At 45.5% G+C, this 23,034-nt stretch overlaps 1 protein-coding gene across 6 annotated transcripts in view; it reads right to left on the bottom strand.

Moving 5' to 3' along the window:
* Window positions 1-23,034, bottom strand: part of LOC147134099 (RNA binding protein fox-1 homolog 3-like) — a 246,791-nt gene that overhangs the window by 74,375 nt on the left and 149,382 nt on the right. The window contains exon 1 of one of the 6 annotated variants that reach the window (XM_086054991.1): window positions 2,456-2,942. The exons of the other annotated variants lie outside the window; for them this stretch is intronic. Within the exon in view, the coding sequence (XP_085911117.1) occupies window positions 2,456-2,581 (126 nt within the window). The 5' untranslated portion in view covers window positions 2,582-2,942. Of the gene's footprint in view, window positions 1-2,455; window positions 2,943-23,034 lie in introns of those variants that run through there. 6 annotated transcript variants of the gene reach the window in all.

The following is a 23,034-nucleotide window of genomic DNA, read 5'->3' on the forward strand; positions in this document are numbered from 1 at the left end:
ATCTTCAGGTTAGGCCTAATTCAAAGATTAGCCGGGAAACAAGGAGGAGAGGGAGAGAGATAGAGCGAGAGAGAGCGACAATTCCAAATGAGGAAGCAGCAACATACGCTGCCAGCAAATCAAACACACCAAATTCCTCATTATGCCACCTTTGGGAATCTCTCGGTTTCGCAAAATTGACAGATTAGGTGAGAAATGAGAAACCAAAGCAGGAGGAATTATGCACGGTTCAAACGCACCAAACAATGTTATGCCACCGGTGGGAATCTTCAATTAAAAAAAAAAAAAATAGATTAGATGGTGAAACTAAAAACAAAATGGGTGGGGTAAAATGAACACAGTCTACCAAGCAACAAATAAAAGGCACCAAATTCCTCGTTATGCCACCTTTGGGAATCTCCTGGTTATGCAAAAGTGAAATATTGGATGGGGAATTAAGGGGGTGGGGTAGTGACAGAAGGAGAGGAAGACAACAGAAAACAAAAAACAATACTCCTTGATATGCCTCCTTCGGGAATGTTGTGGTTGTATAAAACAAAATGATTTTGCGAGTGAGTGAGGCTGACTAATTATGAATGACGACGCAGCAACGCACACCGTCAAGGCAACCAATCAAGCGTGCAAAACTCCCTGTGATACCACCTTTGGGAACCTCCTGGCTGCACAAATATAAAAGAACCGCAATGACGGCAAACCGCAATGCTGGAGTGGTAGAAGGAGAAATCTAAATTATCATTCATATAAGCGGTATAGATAATGGATGGATGGATATACTTCAAACTCATTAGGCCACCTTTGGCAATTTTGAGGTAAAGCAAAACTAGAACCAAATCTGTTGGAAAAACACAAACTCCTTGTTATGCCACCTTTGGGAATCCCCGGGTTAAACAAAACAAAGATTAGGCAGGGAAATTAAGAACCCAAGCCAACGAATCAAATGCACCAAACTCCCTGTTACACCACCTTTGGGAATCACCAGGTTACGCAATCCTAGAAGTTGAGGCGGCAAATTAAAAAGTGCAGAAGGGTGGAGGACGAAGGACGGGGAGAATTTCAACGGAGGAATCGACATGTCTACATGGCAATGAATGAAACCCACCAAACTCCTTGGTATGCCAGTTTTGGGAATCTTCAGATTGAACGGACACAGTCATCAAGCAAAATTCATTGTTATGCCACATTTAGGAAGCTCCTGGTTATGTAAAACTAAAAGATTAGTCTTGAAATTAGGAAGGGTGACAGAGGCAAATTCCAAAATGACATAGTATCGCACACCAGTGAAACACAGCAAACTCCTTGTCGCGCCACCCTGAGGAATCTGGTTGCAAAACACTAAAATATTAGCTGGGAAACATGGAGGAGGAGAAGGGGAAGCTTGACAATTACAAAAGACGAGGCAGCAACGCACACAGTCTGCAAGTCAACCAATCAAATGCACCAAACTCCTTGTTATGCCACCCTTTGTAATCGCCAGGTAATGTAAAAGTAAAAGATCAGGTGGGCTAGAGGGCCGTAACTGCATGGTGGAGGAGGAGCAGAAGTGGGAGGGCGACAATGACAAATGGCCAAGCACACATGGACAACCCAGAAATCAAACGCAACAAACACCTCGTTATGTCACCTTGAGGAGTCTCCTAGTTAGGCAAAACTAAAGCATTAGATGGGTTTAAGAAAGACACTAAGAACCGTACATGGAAAAACAAACACCATCTAAAAGATGATAAACACACCACACTAAACTCTCCTCTATGCCACCTTATGCAATCTCCTTGTCACACCAACCTAAACAATCAAACACAAACTAAACACAGTAAGTGTGAACGGTTTGAAGGAGGAGGAAAATTCCAATCGAAAAAGTAGCCATGCATCAAACTCATTGTTATGCCACCTTTGGGAATCTCCTACATACGAAACAAAGATTAAGTTGGAAATTAAGACCCAAAGCAGGGGGAAGAAGTCATGTGCTGATTTTTTATTTTTATTTGTTGTCAAGTCCAAACTTGTGAACGAAAGAAATTTGCAGTGGGAAAGCCATTTTGTTTGACCGCCGCGCCACTCAAGGGATCAGGCGAGAGCCCAGAGAGTTTTATCACCGCTGCAGCGTCCACTTGTAATTTAGCACGAGTGACGGAACCCCCGCTCGTAAATCCCTTGGAGAAGGCGGGTCGTGCGAGGTAACGCCGCCGCTGGAAAAAAAAAAAAAAAAAAAAAAACTAACCCCCCCCCCAAAAAATCCCAACCTAGCTGGACAAGTTGGAGAAAAGTCTTCCGGTCACGATGTCTTTTGTGAGGAATGAGACCTAACGAGTCTCGCTGTCCAGCGACGCAGTTACAAAGCGTTCACTCAAGGAGGAGTACGAGACGGGACACAACTCAAGACTTCCGCTTGGCTGCAAAAGGAAGGCTGAAGGGGATCAGGGAAGGAAAAAAAAAAAAAAAAAAAAAAAAGTCTTACCTCCGGCAGGTAGAGGAAGGCGGGGGGACACTGGAGCGAGTGCGGTAGCATCCCGGAGCCGGAGAGCAGCAGACAGCCCGAGTTGGCCATGGAGCTCAGCGTGGAGTAACGGGACGCTTTGCGCATTTACACGGGAGATCCTTCCACTCTCGTTCGCTCTCGGTGTCCTCAGATCACTCGCTTGTCGCCTTCTTCAATTTCCCTTGCCTGGCTTTTTTTTTGGGGGTGGGGTGGGGGTGGGGGGTGCGTCTGGCGGAGCAGGACGACAGTGCGCGCTCACGTTCCGCCTTTCTTCGCTGGCTTTCTGGCTGCCTCTCTCTAGCTGGCTCTCTCGCTCGATTCCGCGCCGCCACTCTGTTTACTTTGAGCGGGAGAAAAGGCAACAAAAGCATCCAGACACAGAAGGGGAGGTCCCGGTCGAGGAGGAGGGGTTGCCGTGCCGACAGGGGGTTGGCTCATTTGGGTAAGGGGGTGGGGGGTAGTCTTACTGATGAAGTCCCTGGCGGATTCCGACATCAAACGGTCTGGGAGCGGGAATGACATTAGAACAGCTGATCCGAGGCACGAGCAGCTCGTGGGACACCGCACGCTCCTTTTTAATTGCAGCTCTCTCCCCCCCCCCCCCCCCTGCACCCCCAACGTTGCCCCCAAAACAGCGGATGCTATGAGCGCTCAAGGACACACTGCTGCTTACGACACGTGTGGCAAAATGGGAGCGCTATGCTGCAGCTGCCCTCCATGGACGGCGCTTCAGATACTAAGAATGTAGACAAGCTTGACTCTTTATTGTGGGTGGGAATATTTTTTCTCTTGCACTAATTCACCCTGCTTTTCAAAGTGTAGTTGTTTGAATGGGTTGTTGTGCTTGATTAAGTGGTAACTCTTCAGGAAAGCCCGCTGACGCGCCTCAAATTTGGCATCAACGGTGAAGTCTGTTTGAAATGAAAAATTGATGAGACGTCATTGTCAAAAGTGGCGAGCATGCGCATTAATGCCCCCCCCACGACGCTGGATGCACGCCTCCTCGATGGCGGTTGGTTTGATAAACGTGTTAATCACTGAACATTCAGGCCATACACCGCAGCAGGAAGCCGTCGCAGGAACAAAACAAACCAAAGAAAAAAATAAAATAATGCGCCCGCCATCGGCAGGACCCGCCGGCGGCTTTCTTTTGAACGCGTCTCTTCCCTCATCCATTCCGTTTGATAGCGCTTTAAAGGCGGCGCGCAGACAAAGAGAATGCACAAAGACGTGCTTGCATCACACTTTGGTGACCTCCAACATTTGCAAGGCTGCGACAACTTGGACTTGATGACATCCACCGTTTGCTTTATTTGAACCGTGACCGTCTCGTCCTGGGCAGGAAGTGTCGGGATGAAACGAGCAGTCCACTTTCACTTTTTGCAATTTGAAATCCGGGAGACAAGGCTATCATGAGGAGACACGCAGAGAAGTCTCAAGACGCCATGCCTGAAAGCACGCAAGAGGTCCGCCACTTTGGGTTGAAGCAGCTCCGATTTCTTTTCATGTTATTTCTAGATTGAAGCTGAAGAGAACTCCTTTGTCAAGCATGTGGCCTCATAACCACGGCAACACCTTTTGTGCGCCACAAACACGAGATCAATACGTCGTAAAACGTCGGCAGTAAAGCGTGGCGTGGGAGTGCATACTCGGCGGCAGCGTTGGGCCTTCCTTCAAGGCGCTCCACGCAACGAGGAGCTCAACGCACAGGCAAATAGCAGCGATAATGACTTGGTGAAGCAGCGCGTGGTTCATTTTTTATTTATTTTACTGTATAGCTGTTGATAGGACCTGACTGCGTACTGCATTCCTTGCACGGCTAGGTGCAATTTCTACAACATTTCGGGAGGCGCGCTTACCGCCACAACGCGGATAGCCTTCTCCCTCCTCCGGCAGCCATCTTCTCCCCCAGCCGCGCCACTCCACCTCCGCCGCCCTTTTTCCCGCTCTTTTGCGTCTCATCGGTGCAGTTAATAATTCAAATGAGCACAGCGAGATCGCTCGCTTCAAAGAGGCCTGCCGGCGTGTTCTCCAAGTTGGATTTTTTTTTTTTTTTTTTTTTCTCTTTTTGTCATGTGAAATCAAAGCCCTCACACACACACACACACACACGCGCTGGTGTGTCGCCAATTAAAAAAAGCGATCAACGACCAGCACAGGTCCTGGCGGTGATCGCCATGGCAACATAGCGAATGATCAGCATTGCTGCTATTTGCGTACAACTCGAACATTCCCGATTGCGTCACGTCGATGCACGCACAAACTGGTGCGTTGCCAATTATTAATTGGGTTTATTGGCACAACAAATCCTCATCTTTATTATTTCCGATGGTTGCCATAGTGACTTGGCAATAATCATAATCGCTGCTATTGGCATATGACTCGAGCTGCGTTGATTGCATTACAACTGCACACACACAGATGCGGCAATTAAAAAAATGAAAAAATAAACCATGAACAACCACTGTTGAGTTTATCGGCAAAAAAAGTCCTCATCTTTGTTATTTTCAGCGACTGGCACGGCGACCTTGCGATGATCTGCACCGCCATTATTGGTGTTCCACTCTTTTGCTGATTGTGTGACGATGAGAGATTTTCCCACCACTGCGCCAGCGTTACAACCTTGTCAACGATCACCCAAACGACCCCGACGATCGGCAGGCGTATTCCTGGCCAGCAATGAAAACGGCACTGATCATCCTAAGTGAGGACTCCTCACCGACTCCTTTTGGATTCCGAAACAGTTGCTGGAAAGATCACAGAGAAGACACGCGCACGCTACATATGTGTCCTAATTAGCGCGGCGGCCTTGGGTTCAATGTCTGAACTCCCGCGTTGCGTTCAAAAGGCGCAAAATCCATACCACCATACAATTTATTTTTTAATAAAGACCCAGATTGTATGAAAGAGCCCAAAGAGATTACTCGCGCATTCAATTGCCCTGAAAAATAATAAAATCCAAGCATGGCTGAGCACAACGGAAAAAAACAAAAAAAAAACAAGCTTTAGCAGTTTAATTTTTTTTGTTAGTCTCTCTAAAGCATTGAAGTTAGTAGTTAATGTCGTTTAATTTCCTTCTCTCTTATTGACTTGTCTGTATATGCCGCGAGACGCAATAAGATCAGACATTCACGGACCACATAATTAGACACGCAGGATAATGAGATCCGATACAAGATGCAATCAAAACTTCTGCCTTTACGACAACAATATTATTGCTGTCTTTTTATGTGTCATACTGAGAACTAGTTGCTTTCTAATATTTTGGACCACAGACCAGACAGCCAAAAACAACAACTTGGCAGCTCATTTAAGGTACTACTGGGTTGAATGGGTACTAAACCGAACCAAAATTGCAGCTCTGCTTACCTTTTAGTTTGAGCAAGATTTACCAGAGTCTTGCCGTGGCTTGAAAATAGCTGTGGTTCTTTTTCCCAGCCTAGCTATGAAATCCAGACAGATTTGATGTAAATTAGTCAACACAAAATTCGTTATTTTGCACAATATCGGATTCTAGGAGTATTATATTCTTGAATTTAAGAGTTTATTATTGTGGTTGTAGTTTGTTGTACAAAACTTCAGTACATTAAAGTAAAAACGACTTTCTAATATTTTGAAGCATGGAGCAGACAACTTATAGAAACATGAATAAAAATAAATACATAAATAAACATTCACAGCTATTTTATCAGAACTTTCTAATTGCGGTATTAGCCGAGGCAAAAATTCAGTAAAATTGTGAAGGACTCACTCACACATTTCATAATCGGTCAGCTATTTAAAGATTGACTTGGTTGGTAAGTTTTACACTTGATGGCTTGGCAGCACCAATTTATGTCCAAGCCATTCAAAATTCCTGAGGAAATGGGCTGTGATTTTTCCAAACTTTCCCAAGAAATCCCTAAACAGTGTTAGGAAGAAGAACAACAAGAAGAAAAAGAACCCTAACCCAAAAAGCACTAGAAGAAGAACAACAAGAACTAAAAGAAGACTTGGAGGAAGAAGAGGAAGTGGAAGTAGAAGTATTAGAAGAAGAAGAAGAAGAAGACAGCAAGCTAGCGGAGGAGCGGCGTTCGTCGTCCCCGCACCTGACAAGCTTGCTCATTATCTGGCATTTCTGCAGTGCCAAGCAGGGGCACGAGGATGCCCAGGGGTGGGGTGTACGGGGTATGAGGGGGGGGGGGGGGGTTGTTAGGGGGGATACGTTTGAAAAGGGGAGGTTACGTTCTCTTTAAAGGTCCACTGATGAGGTGTCATAGCAGCCGGCTAATTAAAGCTTGTGTCGTATATCTTAAGAGATAACGAAGCTACAGATGCGGGGGGGCGTGGGGGGGGGGGGGGCCTGGGGGAGTGGGGTCGGGGTTTTTACATATGGCTTGACATGTTGCAGGATGGAGGCCCGTGACCCTGAGGAGAACGTGGGGCACCCGGGATGTTTTTCTGAAGGAATAATTAAAAGCTCTCCATGATTTCTTCACTTTGAGCCTCACGGATGCAATAAGGAGGCAGCGCCATGGGGGCTGAGGGACATAAAGGGAAGGGGGGGGGGGGGGGTCGGGGTAACTATCATGGAAGCACAAAGGAAAGCAAACCGTGGACATATTCCATGTTAGAATAGCGCCCCGAAAACACCGCTGGTTGTCTAGTATTGTTTTCTAACGATGATGCTTGCGCCAACAGATTGCGTGCGCCACTGATGGTGAGGTGAGTGAGCGTGTGATATACGAAGATCGCGATCATTGAACTGAGATTCCGTAGCGCTGCATTTCGTATTCACTCAGATGTTTAGTCCACTGGAAAAGTTGGCCCTGCTGCCTGCGCGGCCTTGGCAGCGCTTTGCTAGCTGGTTTGATCGGACATGCAAATTAGAGACAAAATCACAATTCCACTCAGGTTTGTTCAATCATATAGTGCTTGTTACATTAATTTTGCACATATGTCCCCAAAATGTCAAAATGAAGAGCGCAGCAAGTTAGTATGTCCAGTAATTCTGTTCTGTATTCTGTTTTTATTATTTATTGTTTTCATAAAATGTAGTGCCATTGTTATGTTCTGTATGTTTCGTTTTTGCTGTTTCCCACCGGTGCTTTTTTGTGTTTCCGTTCGGGCGCGCGTAGGCACGCATCTGGCAGCGATTGGTAATCGTCGTCTGATGTTTTTATTTGCTTTTGCCACGCACCTGTTTTCCATCTTTTCCTAGCCATTCGGTAGCGCTGCTCGTTTCCCAGTTTTTGCTCTTATTTCTTACTTTAGCTTTTTGAAATACAGGCTACTAGATTACCCGTCCGCTCTGTTACTGCTTTGGTGATGCACCTGTAACAAACCACATTTTAAAAACATTTTTAAAAACATGTAGTAATTTCATTTGAGCGTCGTGCGTATTTGACGTCGTGACGAATGCCTCTGAAGTTGACGCCCTGAACGATGTGTACATAAAAGGGCGACGGCGCGGTACGAGGCGCGTTCATCTGCTCTGGCCAACAGGAGGCGGCGAACTCCGTCATGGTCTGCTCCATTGATTAAAAATGTTGATTAAATGGACAGCGCAGACAGGAAGTGCAAGCGAGAGCCGGGATCCATTCCTCAGTCGGGCGGCCTTCGCGCCGGCCAGGCCTCGCCCTCTCTCTTCTCCACTACGTGTCGGTGTCTCTCGCCCCGCCGCTAATGGCTTTGGAAACAGAGCGTGGCTTTTATGTGGCGTCATTCATCCTCATATGGTTGGTCCCGCCCCCGTCCCGCAATGGTGGCGGCTTTTATGGCCGACTAATGCGCCCGCTGCTGGGATCAGCAGCTCAGCCGCGGCCATCGCTCAACGCCGCCGCACCGCCAACGTTTTCAAAAGCTTACAGCTTGCCGCTCGTACATCAACGCGCGGCCGAGCCGAGCTGCTGCTGCTGCTAGCGTTAGCCTGAGGATGCTCAGTCAACACGGTTAGCATTAGCAAAGTCACTCAAGTTTAGAACTTTAGACAAACTGGAATTTCAGTATGACCTCTACTTTGTTTCTGTACATAAAAATATATATACACATGTTAAAAAAGATGTTTAGGTCCTGTTTTTAATATTTTGAATCCTATCAATATTAGTAATTCTGCTTCCCCTTGTCTGGGGCTAAATTGCTTTCACTCTAGGTGGAGCCAGAACGTTCTGGCCTCTGAGAGAATATTCCGGAAAGCTCCATCAAGACCAACAGGCGATGATGTCATGCTATCAAATGACGACTTGCTGCTCCAACTTACATGGGGCTAAAATGTTTCCACTCTAAGTCACCAGAATGTTCTGGAACGCTCCATCAACATGTCCAGGTGATGATGTCATCAAAGTTGAAATCCATCCAGCATTTGTCAGTCTTCCGCCGCTTACATGCGGCTACAACGTTCCGACACCTGACAGACCGTTCCGGTTAACGAGCACATGTCATGCTCGTCCTTTGCGGCCAAACTGCCCCCACAATTCAAATCTATTGGCAGCGATCAACCGTCCATTCTGGCCAGCGCGTGCATTTTAGATTTGGGTGACATTCTGCGGGAAGAAAAAAAAAAAAAAAAAAAAATCAACCGTAATCATAATGGCTGCAGCAGACGCCGCGAGCAAAGTCTGCCGCCCGTGATGGTGGCCGCTGACATAAAGTATATTCCATTTGGGAGCAGATTGGTCCTGGCCAGTAATGTTCCCTCGCAGCGGCCCCCGCGTTCCACCATTACTCCAAATAGCGGTCGGGGGGGGGGGGAGGCGGGGGGAGCCACCGCCTCGTACCCGTGCGGCGGGGCCGTCCCTAGAGGGGTCGCGAGTTCAAGCCGCGGACTTGAGGTGAGGAATGGAACGTCGATTACGGGCGAGCAAGGCCGGCAGGTGTCAGCCGATGAGTGAGCGAAAGCGATGGCGGAGTTGCGCCAACAAGCGTCTTGGGAGTCGGCCAAAGTGCGGATGAGAACGTGAGAGGACGGACGAGGGTCTCGGGAGGGAAACGCTTAGCTGCAAACCCGACAAATAAGCTCCTGTTCCATCGCAACACACAAAGGAGAGAGTGCAAGTGGAAATATTTGGAGGGCTCATGCGAGATTTGGAGTCTTACAGAAGGAAATTCTAATTCTGAATTATGAAGTTCCGATTCTACGTACTTTTTATGCAATAAATTAATCATTTGGATAGAGGGGAAAATGGAGGAATTGAAAAGGGAATTTTTGTTCCTTTACATGTTTGTTTAGTTGCAAAGTACTGTGTCTTTACAGGGATGTGAAGAGCAGGCACGTCCAAATTTAGTTCATGATCCCAAAATCATGTTAAATCATTTTACTGCACATCAGATTAAAAAAAAAAAAAAGATGACAAGTTATCTGATATGTTATCATGGTCATACTAATATAATTAGAAAAGTCCGTTTTCTTTTTTATTACTTTCCTTGTAAAATGACAAAACAATACAAAGCCTATGAGTAGATGTAATAATGGTATTAGCAGTTGTAGCGGCGGTGGTAGTAGTACACAGTACCATGCAAACAATTTGCTATATAATACAAATGCTGAGGCGGAGGCTGCGTTATTCATATAAATATATTTTGCAGTTGGTGAACATTGTGCGACACTGAATTTGTTTTCGCATGTTCCATGAACAAAATATGACGAATATTCCAGTTATTATGAGGACGTATGATATTATTTGCACGTTAAATCGACCGAGCCAGTCAGGCTGTGCATCATCTGAAGAGCCCACTCACACAAAAGTGTCTTGTTCTTCTGCTTCTTCTCCACGTTAAGTTTGTTTGGCCGCCGGCGCGTGCCGGAGTTGGCTAAGCTACGACCCTAACCCTCGTACACCCCCACACTCAGCCACCCCCCGCGGCAAATAACAGCCACCTCGCGCCACCACTTTCCATTCCGCACGCGGCCATCAAAACGTAGCCGGCGGGGGCCACCGGCGCGCCGATACACCGCTACACATTTTCCACGGACATCTGCCCCCGGAACGACGACAATAGCGGCGGCCGTGGCGGCTTTGAGAGATTCCGCCCCAAAGGTGCTGGAAGAAATGTGAGTGTAATATCGCAGAGTGGGAGTCATGAATGGAAAATGATGCGCTCAATATTTTGGAGGACGTCTGCTTTTAACGCCGGCGTGTGCTTAAGCGGGGTGGCGGAGGGGTTTAGCGGATGTTGCACGGGTTCCGCCAAGACACACATGGTGATATGTAACAGGGTGTTGTGTAACAGTGAGAGTTACGTTAGCGTAAATGATGTAGTGTTATGTAATTGTACATTACGGTAAGCAAGCTCACGGTAAGGGACAGAGACCTGCGTAAAAGTAATGTTAAATATGTCACAGATATGCAAATCGAGTGTATGACTTTGTAACATGGCGCAGGTTGCGTTACCATAATGTATGTAAAAGTATGTTTGTGAATTCATTGAAGAAGGGTTACACAAAATGTTGTTTAAGAGTAAATGTTTCATAACTTAAGTTACGCTGCTACAATTGTAATTGTTGACGTAGGTTAGTAGGGTTACAGTAAGGTATCGTTAGCCTAATAGCATCATTCCCCAAGTATGTCTTAGTGTAAGTAAGGTCACAGTAAGATACGTAATAGTGTGTTGTGGTACGTGTGTGCCCGTAATCAATTTCCCGGTAGACACACGGCGGCGGCGCGGAGGAAAACGAGGATCTGTCATGCTAACGTCACCGTGTTACTTCCTGTGACGTTCCGCCGCCGCCTTAATGCATCTGCTAGCCGTGGCCCGTAAACGCGGCGTGAAGGCTCATCTGTTGACTTCCTCATTAAAGCCGAAACCCCGGCGAGCACAGTCACCTTTCACGGAGACAGGTGAGGGGGGGGGGGGGGTGCTGGATGGTGAGGAGGCGGGCGGAGGGGTGGGGGGTTTATTCACCCGAAGCCAGCACCTTCGTCTACTTGACACCGGCCCATTACCGCCTCCTTAATTTGTTGCGGCAGCGTGACAAGTCGCAGTCAAAGAAGCGCTTACGAGAAGGAGTGAACAAAAGCTGCATTGCATTATGGGGGAGGGAGGTGGGCTATATAGACTTATTGGATCATCAGCACGGATCATCCGGAGGCGGGCATCTGTTTTTCCTCCACATGATTGATAGACATTGGAGGAGGTGATAGCGGTGAAAAAAAAAAAATCAATCAGTTAGGGTATATAACAATATGTTGTGGTACCATAATGTTTTTAATAGTTTGCGGGTACATCATGGTAAGGTGACAGTCACAAAAACGTACATTTCCACCACTATGCTGCGTTACGATCATGTCTATGTAACATCACGGTTGATGTGTGACGGTATGATGTGATTCAATAAGTAAAAATAGCATGTTAAAGTAAGTACGGAGATGTCGCAACGGTATGTTGTGGAACTGTTACACAACATTAACGTTACGTATATAACATGAGACGGCGTTACAAAGACAGACATTTACGCCAGTTATGTAGCAGCACGCTGCGTTACCGTAATACGTTAGGTCACAGCCGCATATGTAGTGTGTTGTGCTACATAAAAGAAATAACACGATGCTGTGTCAGGTCAGACTAAGTAATTAAGTTCCCCGGTTTATCCAGCCAGAGCCAGGCAGCACCGCCGTCGATTTGACACCAGCCCATTAACGCCTCCTTAATTTGTTACGGCACCATGATAAGTCGCTGACAAAGAAGGAGCGGACAAAAGCATTGCATTGCATTATGGGGGAGGCGCGGAGGGATCGTCAGCCATGTTGGATCAGCAGCACAGATCATCCAGAGGCGGAGCGCCCCACTTGTTTTTCCCTCAATGTGATTGACAGCCAGTGGAGGGGGCGGGCTAGTGGAGGGGCTGTCCACCCGTCCGTCCCGTCATGAGCGACCGGAGGGCATTTCTTACAAATTTGACACCCACATCCGCGAGGAGCGGCGAATGATTTGACGTGATTGCGCCGGACAAAAAAGGTTCAAGCCGCTCTGACCTCACGTCATTCCAGAGCCAATATCGCCGGAACGACGGGGCCTCCGGGAATTTGGTCATATCTGTCACGATCGGTTCCACGCGGGGACTTGGGGGAGAGTCATGGGCGATTTCACCAAAACAACACCATCATTTCTCCAAATTTGGGATTTGCTTCAACTTTTTAGTCGAACGGTCGTTTAATCACGACTCCTCGAAAAAGCTAAAACTGTCTTGTTCATAACTTGCTAAGCAAAATTTAAGAGACAAATTTAGCCCTATAATGATGTTGAAATGACTGTTATCAACACATTTGAACCTAAACAAACTTTGACCTCTCATGTATGCAAAAGTACATTACAGGAAGCTGTGGCAGTAGGACACGTTACACTGTTGCATAACAGTCATTTTTTTACGTTACCACGAACATTATAAGTACGCTTTCGCAACGGTTAGGTTCATTTACATAAGTACCCATGCTACAAAAACAGATATTACCGCCTTAGTTAGCAGTATGTTGTGCTAGCCTAACATATGCAAGAGTAAAGAGTAAGTAACAACAAAATCAAACTGTGACCTGAGCCCAAAGAACAGCAACACATTAAAACAACAGTAAATGTACTGTAAATCTTTAACTACAGTGAACAAATACAATATGATGTAAACATGCTTCGTTATGGATTTTCCCATCATTACGCAATGTGTTGTAATATATAGGTCACGCTCATACAGGAACCTTAAATAGATAGACATGTTTATAATGTATGAATTATTGCTTACTTCCATGTTGATGCTTGTGCAGTTATTTAAGTGCAATGCGGGGCTTGTTTCATGTGTCCTGTGAATGTGAACAGACATCGGATGCGTCAAGTGAAATGAACAAGGGAAGGGACATGAAATTCAGGCACCACATCGGAATTGCGCATGTGGACCTGCAGTTTAAAGTCAACTTAAAAAGCAATTGTATGCGTCATGTCATGTTTTGTTACTTCATGCTCCCTCTAAAATGTAAACACAAAAGAAAGCTTCTACGCATGAAGAGCGTTACTTAGCGTTAAGCCCACAAGTCAACACTGATATCGTCACAGCGAGTAAAAAGTCCCAGTGTTGATTAGCTCACGACAGAAGAAAATCACATTTGTTCCCCTTTTAGGTTTTCTGCCTGCTTGAATATGCACAAAGAGAGAAAAGGGAGAACAGGTTTCTTCTTTTTCTTCTTTGTTTGATCAAAGCGTCGCCGCCGGAGCGACTAAATGGCGGCGTGGCGCGTTGAGCGGCGCAGTCAAAATGGCTGATAATGAGCGCGGCGGACGTGCAAGCTGACTTGACGGCAAACCTGACACTAAATCCGCTTGAGTAAACCCGCAGTGACTGATAAAAAAAAAAAAAAAAAGCTTTTGTGCTCAAATTCCTATGTTGGTGATTTCGCCGGTGTGACACATCTCATTCAGAATGGAAAGACTTATATTTCAAAGCGGTTGATGGTCAAGAAATCCTAAAGGTGGGATTTGCATGACAAGTGACAATTCATTTTTTTCCCTCCCCCAAAAACAAACCAACAATACAAAACCAAGCAAAACGTGTAACATTGGCTATCCTCAGATCATAAATGGGATTTACGCCAAGCTTCACATCAGCCAAATAAACCGATTGGTGATTTAGAAAAACCCCTATCTTGATAAAACAAAACAAACAAAATAACATCTCATGAATCTAACCAACGGCAAAAATGTAGCAAATTCCATATTTAAGTGACAATTTGGATATGCCAAACAAAAAGGAAAAAGCAGCATAATCGGACATATCAGATAAAACACGTCTACATATTCATAAACATATTCAGTCATCGGATGTGGATGACATACAGAGATAAAAACCATCGGACAAAGACATAAATCGGAATTAGTTGTTGTTTTTGGGTGGAGTCAAGCAACTCATTTGGAACGGAAATGTATCTTCTTTTTTTACATTGAAGCTTTTTACAATTGGCAATTCAGATTTTTGGGAAATGATTCATATTTGCCCACCTCCTCCTAACAATGCAGGATTCAGATCAAAGTCGGACCGTAAGCGATATCCGTCAAAGCAATCGCAGCTAAAACACAGACAATTGATCGAATTTACCACATCAGCACAACATCAATGACGTATAACCGATTTATATCACATGCTACAGGCGACAATTCCGATGATCAAATTTTTCAACAGGCGTGTCTATTATACGCACATTTTTGCTGTCCACTGTTCCGCGCCTTCCTCGTCTTTCCGTTTTTAAATGGCGTCCGCCTATCTGACAGCCTCATGAACATGCATGAGCGCCGTCGGATCGATACGGACGCTTTAATCCATCTAGAGCTCCCACACGTTCTTCCGCCGTCGGGGTCAGAGTTCGGCGCGATAGCTCAGCCGCCGCCCGGAGGGTCATCGACTGGATGGTGGCTGAACCCACCTCACCCCCTCCGCCACTCCCCCTGGGGTGTCAACTGTGGAAGACGCCAACGCTCTCCATCTTTGACGTATCGCTGTCAGTGCCTGGACCACGGCGACGGGGAAAAACTCTTTTCTTCCTCTCAAGGAAATGGTTGACCCAATAATCCTAGAAAATACTCACCATCACAGTAATAAATAGGGACCAAGCCCTGCCGCAAATAGCGGGAAAAAAAAAATGGAAGTAAATTGCTTGCCCCCTAGGGGTGTAAGAAAAAAACTCGATTCGAATCAGAAAATCAGTTTTAATTAGACAAACCCAATCAAATGGGTACATTTTAAAATCGTTGCATCCTTGAATCTTATCTGCGGCGAAGTGTGTGCTCGAAGTGGACAGCAGATTTCAGATCTTTATCGCCGCACAAAAAAATGTGTTTTTCAGCCAACAGGTTCAGTTATGTTCTACCTTCCGGCGAACCGGCATGGGTTTAACTGTAATCCAATTTTTCTAGTTGGGATCCTTTGTGGACTGTCAACTCTGCCTCCATGTTGGCGGTGACGAGACGCTGACGGCGAAGTCGAAATGCGCAAAAACAAGAAGAAGGAGGGAGAAAGTCTAATGGCGGCGGCAGGAGAATTCCCAAGCAGCGTGTGAATTATTTAGCGCGTGTGGTGAGAGTGCAGAGCAGGAAGCCACACCGCTCGCCAAGCGCCAGTCAGACTGGATGAGGAGAGCGACTGGTCGCGCAACAAACATTCAAAGTGTGTCAAAGGGTGAGCCTGGCCGGCGCTCCGCTTCCTCGTTGGTGCAAACTTTACCTCAGAGCGAGAATGAGGATGTTTCCTACTCTCCTTTACGCCTCCGTGTTGTACCAACAACCTATTTAATGGTCGGCCAACAGCCTATTCATGATTTGCTTGTCAGCAAAAGTACACAGTGGAAGTGACAATATTATTACAGTTACAATACGTTACAGTACTTCAAGTTATGTACAGGGCCAGTAGGTTACCGTGTAATAGAGTATGTCGTTTTCAAGAATATGTTCTCAGCAGGCCCACTAGTTAAAACACGATATTCTGATTGATTTTGCGTTTGCGGAATATAAGTTAAGCAGCAAAATACACTCGTTTTTAGCCATCTCCGGGGGGCGGCCATTTTGTCTTGTCCTGTCCACTGAAAATGACATCACAACTGCTCACAACGACCAATCACGGCTCAGATTCAGAAAACAGGTCAGCCGCGATTGGTCGTCGTGAGCAGTTGTGATGTCATTTTCAGTCGACAGAAGACAAAATGGCCGCCCCCGGGGATGGCTAAAAACAAGTGGATTAACACTTGAAATTCCGCTGTAACTGCAAATTGAGTGCGTTACAGTAAGTTACATCACGCAGCAAAATCACCTCACTCTAAGTTATGCAACACATGTGGGGGTACAAAGTGTTACATTAAAAACAATGACGACACAGTAAGTTATGTAACATTATGTAGTGTTGCATTAAGACGCTACCACGAGTTTTATAACGGTATATGATATCACAGTAAATGACAATTTCTTACAGAAACCTAAGTTACTAAACGTTGTATAACAGTATGTTGTGTTACAGTGAATTCGATTACTGTACGTCTGACATCATGATGTTAATTATATTATGCTGTGTCACCTTAAGTTACAGGAAGTAATATTGCATGCTGTTGCACTAACACAGTTTGTCATGGCCACGCAAAGGCAAAAATAATATCCAATCATGCATAAAACCGCTTAATCATTGATGGGAATCTTATAATACAAGTTCAAAGATTTGCTTGATAAATGTATTGAGTGTAACATTAGGGAAACAACAAGGCAACCAAAAAAAAAAAAACGCGGCAGTGTTAACAAACGCTTTGATAGTGTTGTTGATGTTCCAGCGTGAGTCATCGCCATAATGCGTACGTGGCGTATTGTAAAGAAGAAAACAGCATTTAAGTCTTCCTGTACACAAGCTTGATCTCGTTAATCTCCAAATGGCTTCCAGTTATTAAAGCGCTAATTCAGCGGATTAAAGGATCCATGAGAACACAATCCCCTTTTCCTTCCTCGGCCGGACACACCGAAGGTGGCGTAAATATTAATTAAGCACGTGTTGTGCGTATAGACGGGCTTTATACGTTGGCCGCCCGCCCGCCCGCCCGCCCGCCGTCCCCTCGGCGTCCCGGTGTGACATCCAAGGCCGTTTGCACGCATGTTTGCAGCTGCTCATTCCCCATTCGCGACGACACTTTGTGGGTAAACAAACATCTAAAATACACATTTCCATTTTTTGCCGAGGAATAACGACGTGCGTCTTGCTTCCCAGGTTTGGACGTGCTTCCCGGCGTCTCTCTTTTTTATCGTCTGCCGCCGTCTTTTTCATTTCCAGCCAGCGTGCTGCGTGCTGCGCATCCTGCATTCGCCATACAACATTAAGCCCGCCGCTAATAACACTGGAGGCCGCGCAAACTGCTGATGGCGGGAGTTTGTCGCCGCGTCCTGCACTCAATGAAAAGTTCAACGATGAAGCCGTCTCGTCTCCATTTTAATAACATCCGCTTGGATTTTAAGCGTTTGGGAAAAAAAAAAAAAAAAAAAAAAAGGAAGGAGCCATTAGGAAAATGAAACCCCTTGGTGGAAAACAGGAAATTGACATTGAAATCTCACCAGAAAGCACAGACATTGAAAATCACAATGTGTGCAAACATGTACATGACTTTTAAGTTATGTCACAGTATGCTGGTACCGTGATGTAAGAAACTGTACATTTTGCTAAGTAAGCTCAAAGTACGATCTGTCCTGGAATAGTGTGCTGCTACACTGTTGTGTCACGAATGACATAAAAGCGGGGTAAATACATGTGTGCCGGCCCGGTACCAAATGGGCCACGCAGGCCACGGATCGGTGGTTGAGGACCACTAGCGTAACTCCACGCTATGCTGCGTTCCGAAAAAATACATTTGTTGCAAGCGATGCAACGCAAAGCGTGTATTATGGCACATTACATATTTACAAGACATTCCCGTCAGTACACTACGGTCGGTTATTTTACAGTAAATGCTGTCGTATTACATATTCATGTTACAAAAAAAAGTAGGTGAGAACACGTGTTTCAATTGGTTGCGCTACGGAAAGTCATGGACATAGACGGGCGATTAAAAAAAAAAAAAATTCATTTTGTCTTCCATACAGACGAGTGCCGTTTTGAACATAATATATTCGGAATGTACATCTAATGCGTCTATATCGATGGGATTTTTCTTCCTTTTGATCGGCCGGAGCCCACTTTTGAGGGGGGAGGGGCAGAGCGAAGCCGTTTGAGCGGTGACAAGTGTCGCAGGATTACAATTTAATTCCTGATAGCTTCTCTGGTAACGCTTTAATTCACTACCTGCGCCGCATCGCTTCCATTCTAATCTCATTACGGCGTGATGCTGGATGCCGTCCTCTAATTGAGCAATGCCTCGCATTCATTATTGTGTCCATTATTAAATTAATGAACTTAATGGACTTCTTTTGCAAATTGCAAAAGACCCCCGGCAACCGCCTTTTTACAGACGGCGAACATCAAAACTCCAAAATAAAAATCAAGAGGAAGCGCGCGGCCAATTAAGGCGACCGCTGTGACACTTCATCACCATCTCATCGTCGCCGTCGTCTTCCTCTGAAAATCTCCAGCAGGGCCGCATGCCGAGACTCACTTTTCCATGTGAACTGGGAGGAATGTAGGACATAAATGCGTGCGTGACATACCCCTATCCCCCTCCACTGTAACGATGTCGCCTCTTGCTACATTCCACTCGGTCAGGTCTTCAAACACGACACAGCGTGACGTGCTACCGTAAATGAAACATGACGGTAGTTTCCAAAAAAAAAAAAAAAAAAAGACATCAATTCTAACTTTTATTTATTTTATTTAAGTCACTTGAGAACAGATTGTCATTGACAATGCTGACCCGCCCCCCAGGAAAAAGGATGTCGTATTAGGCTGTAGAAGTGTTACGTCACATATCGTCGCTGTCCTGTGAAAAACACAACACTTTTTTGTCACTTTAATGCGATGCCTGCAGCGCGGAAACATGATTCGTGTAAAAATAGGGAAATGAAAAAAAAAAAATGGCGATACGTGTTTTTCACACGACAGCGACGATATGTAACAGTAGCTTCTGTAAGTGTTACGATTATGTCACCACTTCCTAAAATTATATATTTGTGTCACTTATGTTAAGAGTCTGCCGGGTTACCATCATTTATTTAATGGCACATGCCACGGCGATGCACGGTCTTTGTCAAATGCGCAACAGTACGTTGCGTTAGCGTAAGTCATGTCATAGCGTTCGGAATTGCGTTTTCAAATCACTTACGCAAAACGGTCTTGTGATCCAGCAAGCGTTACCAATTACTAGGCAAACGCACATTTCTGCGGGTGATCACGGCTTAGGTGACGGCACATGCAGGAGGTAGATGATACAAAGTCGAGTCATCCTAACGCTTACGCCGGGCTGGGGTACGCTTTGCATTTGAGGTGGGCAATCGCGCGCAGCTCGCCGTCGCGGTCGCCGTCCTCTGAGAAGCAGCTAAAGACTCGCGCGTTTGAATGTCGAAGTGAGCCCGGGCTGAATAATATATGACATAGATTTGGTGAAAGCAGATCTTGGCTGGCAGATGAAAGCGCGGCATCTGCATAAGCGAGCGAGCGGGCGGCCAATCGATACGTCTCCCGGCTCAAATGGCCAGTCCTGATAAGGCTATTGAGTTTTCTTTTAATTAAAAAGCACGCCAGAGCGCGCGCTGTCAAATAGTGTGAGCTCACCGACGACCCAGACGAGGAAGACGAGCCCCCGCCGCAGATGTTTCTTCTTTTTTTTTTTTTTTCTCTCTCTCTCTCTCTCTTTGCGCCGCGGTGGCAGAAAACGCTCGGCATCAATCAGCGGCGCGGCGACATTTATTTTCTTGTTGGGAGGCTTTTTTTCTTTTTGCTTTGGCATATAAAACCTGTAATTACGCGTCGTTAATCAGCTATAAAACTATCAGAAGCGCCCGAGCAAGTGCATGAATATTTGATGGTCATCAATAAACAATGAGTTTGTTTTGCAAACTAACTTTCATCCTGACGTTTAGCCACTGCGCATCCGTCGGCGCTGGGAAAAGCGGGCGAAAAAAAGACGAAGAAAAGTCCTTCTTAACGCTTTCACCACATGGCGGGCCGGATACAAAAAATAAAATAAAATAACAATAACAAAAAAAGAATGTTTTGTCCATGCCAGTGAATGATGTCTAATCTTTGTCACCTTATCTTGTTGGCCACCGTACCATGTTCAAACTAGGAATAGACCGATTATCGGCCGATATTTGTCTTTTTGGCGAATATCGGCATCGGCCTTTTTTAAAACTCTGCTGGCCGATAATAAATCAATTTTAAGCTGTGGAAATCAAAACAAAGATATGTGAAAGTTTAACCTTTCTGTCTTTTTGAAATGTTCATTTACTGTACTTTAGAAAAGTACATGGAGCTATTGTTTTAAGTTTTCCTTTATCCTTTATAAGACATGCTGACAATCCTGGGTGCTCCCTGAACTTTTTGTTAGAATTTTATAACAGAGATGTATATTGTCAAAAATTTCTTGAAACAATTAAAAAAAAAAAAAATCAGTAATATGCAAACCACGTTCAATAAACATGCTTAAAGACGTTGCAACCAAGATAAGAGTACATTTTTCTTGCCCAATATTTTCCTTTTTACTGAAAATGAATATCGGCTCCAAATATCGGTTATCGGCCTCCTTGACTAATAATCGGTATCAGCCCCGAAAAAAGCATATCTCTAGTTCAAACATGTCGGACCCGGAAAGTACAAATCCAGTGAAGAGTTATTAAGAAAAAGTGAAAGGTTGTGATTCGGTGATGTAATGAAGAATCAGAATCTCCCTGCGCACTAAATCATCTGAGTGAGGGGCCCCGTGGCCCCCATCCTCGGGTCAACCAGAGGCGGGCGTCGCATCCGCCGAGGACGAGCGTACGCAGCGTGCGAGCATTTGTTATTGGGGGCGCGGTGTTTGCTCTCATGCATGTTTCATGCTCAACCTGCCGCATGTTTGCTGGCGAGCGAGCGGCGGGTCGGTCGGAGGCTCCAACGGCGACTAGAAAGAGAAATATTCATCACAGGACCACTGAGGTCTGCTGTTAAATAATTCCAAGTGAAAAGGACGCCCAATGTCACACGCCTGTCATTTGACAGAAAAAGTCCAGAAATAGCAAACGCTTCAATAAAACACAGGTTGCACTTTTTAGACATTTTTGATTAAGTGAAAAAACGGAATAAACATACAACATGATTCATTCATTCATCGGTACGACCACGCCCCTTTTAAAGAACAACGCACAAAATCTTCGGAGAAAAACGACCTCTATTCACGTACTATTTTCGATATATGAACGGTCTTGGCATGGACGAACGTTTCTACTGGTGCTGCCTAACACTCATTGGCAAGTTCCAACCCCGCATCCTTCATCATCCAAGCGCACACGATTGACACGGTAGCCTAATAGGTCACGTTGACCGATTGTCCGTTTGTCCATCAATGGATCACATGGACTGTCCATCTGTCCGTCCACCCACCCGTCATTCAGGCTGTCCATCCATGAATGACGCCCGCGTGGCTCAGCCATCTAGTTCATGTCGAAAATTCCGCTGTCGCTTTACTTTGAAGTCAGCTGAGAGTACAGGAAACACCCGTCCAGAACGGAATGTTCCGCGCCGATGTTGTAGTGCTTCACAACGGAAAGACAAACCGAGCAAAGAAGAAGCAACACAACGAACCGCAGAGCACAAAGGCCCTTCATCAAAGCCACGCAATCAATCACCACCGTCCCGTTTGGTCGATCTGATCCCCGGCCGCTACGCTATCAAACACCCCGCTCCCGTTTAGTCGATCTGATCTGAGGCTACGGTATCAAACGCCGCCGTCCCGTTGGCTCTATCTGATCTGAGGGTACGGTATCAAACGCCACGGTGGCGTTGGCTCTATCTGATCTTTGCGGTGCGCCGGCTGCTGCCGCCGCCGCCGCCGCCGCCGCCGCCGCCGCGTGGGGACGCTTCACTCATGTGGTGTTGGGACGGGAAGTGTGTGAGATGAGCGAGGCTGAGCTGCTCGTCGTCTTGCGTCAGCTCAACAGCAGAACCAAGATGACGTTTTCAGGCCAGCGCGGCTAAATTACAAACAAAACCAAAAACGGTTTTCCTGCATCGCAACACGCACACAATAAAAAGCCCCCCCGTCTTGTTTTTAGCTCTCAGACGGCTATTTTTAGGTGCCGCACGTCAGGAATTCTGGGACAAAAATAAAAAAAATAAAAAAAAGTCTTGGTGCTCCACTTGACGAGAGAGAAATCCGTCAGAACGCTGACGAGACAAAACGAGCGCAACTGACTTCAAACAATCGCCTCAAATAATGGCCTGATTCACACAATTCACACAAGCCACTAACGCTAGCACGCTAACAGTTCACTTGAAACCCTAAATTGAGACCTTGACTCTGGTCTGAAACCGGAACCCTGTGTTGATAGCCCAATTTGAAACCTTAACTCAAATTTGACACCCTAAACATCATTTGAAACCCTAACCCAGGTTTCAAACCCTAAACATTGCTTGGTAAACCTACTTTGGTACCCCTACCCTGTCTTGAAACCCTAATCATTGATTAAGTCAAATTTCAACACCTAACCCTTCGGTAAAATCCTAAACCAGGCTTGAAACCCTACTTTGAAACCCTAGTTGTGCCTTTCAAACCCCAAGCTTGGTTTAAAACCGTAAAAATTTGAAGCCCAACTTAAAAGCCCATTTGCCTACATCACGGCAGTTCTGAGCCTTTTATTTAGGTGCCACGTCAATATTTCTCGGCGCAGCGAAACGTTTCTCAGGTTTGTCTTCTAAACATTTAACATGAAACAATTAAAAAGATCAAAAGGGATCAAAGCATCCAAATTTTCCAGGTTGCCAAACAAATTATCTGGTGTGGAAAATTACAAGGCTTAATATTTTACGCATGTATTTATATTTTTGTCAGCTTTGCACGAAGGTCAATGAAACATTGAAAAAAAAAAAAAAAAAAATATATATATATATATATATATATATATATATATATATATATATATATATATACATACATATATACATATACTGTATTTTT

Source organism: Filicampus tigris, chromosome 16 (genome assembly GCF_054856515.1).
Source record: "Filicampus tigris isolate MCC_2025a chromosome 16, RoL_Ftig_1.0, whole genome shotgun sequence".
NCBI classification, from domain to species: Eukaryota; Metazoa; Chordata; class Actinopteri; order Syngnathiformes; family Syngnathidae; genus Filicampus; species Filicampus tigris.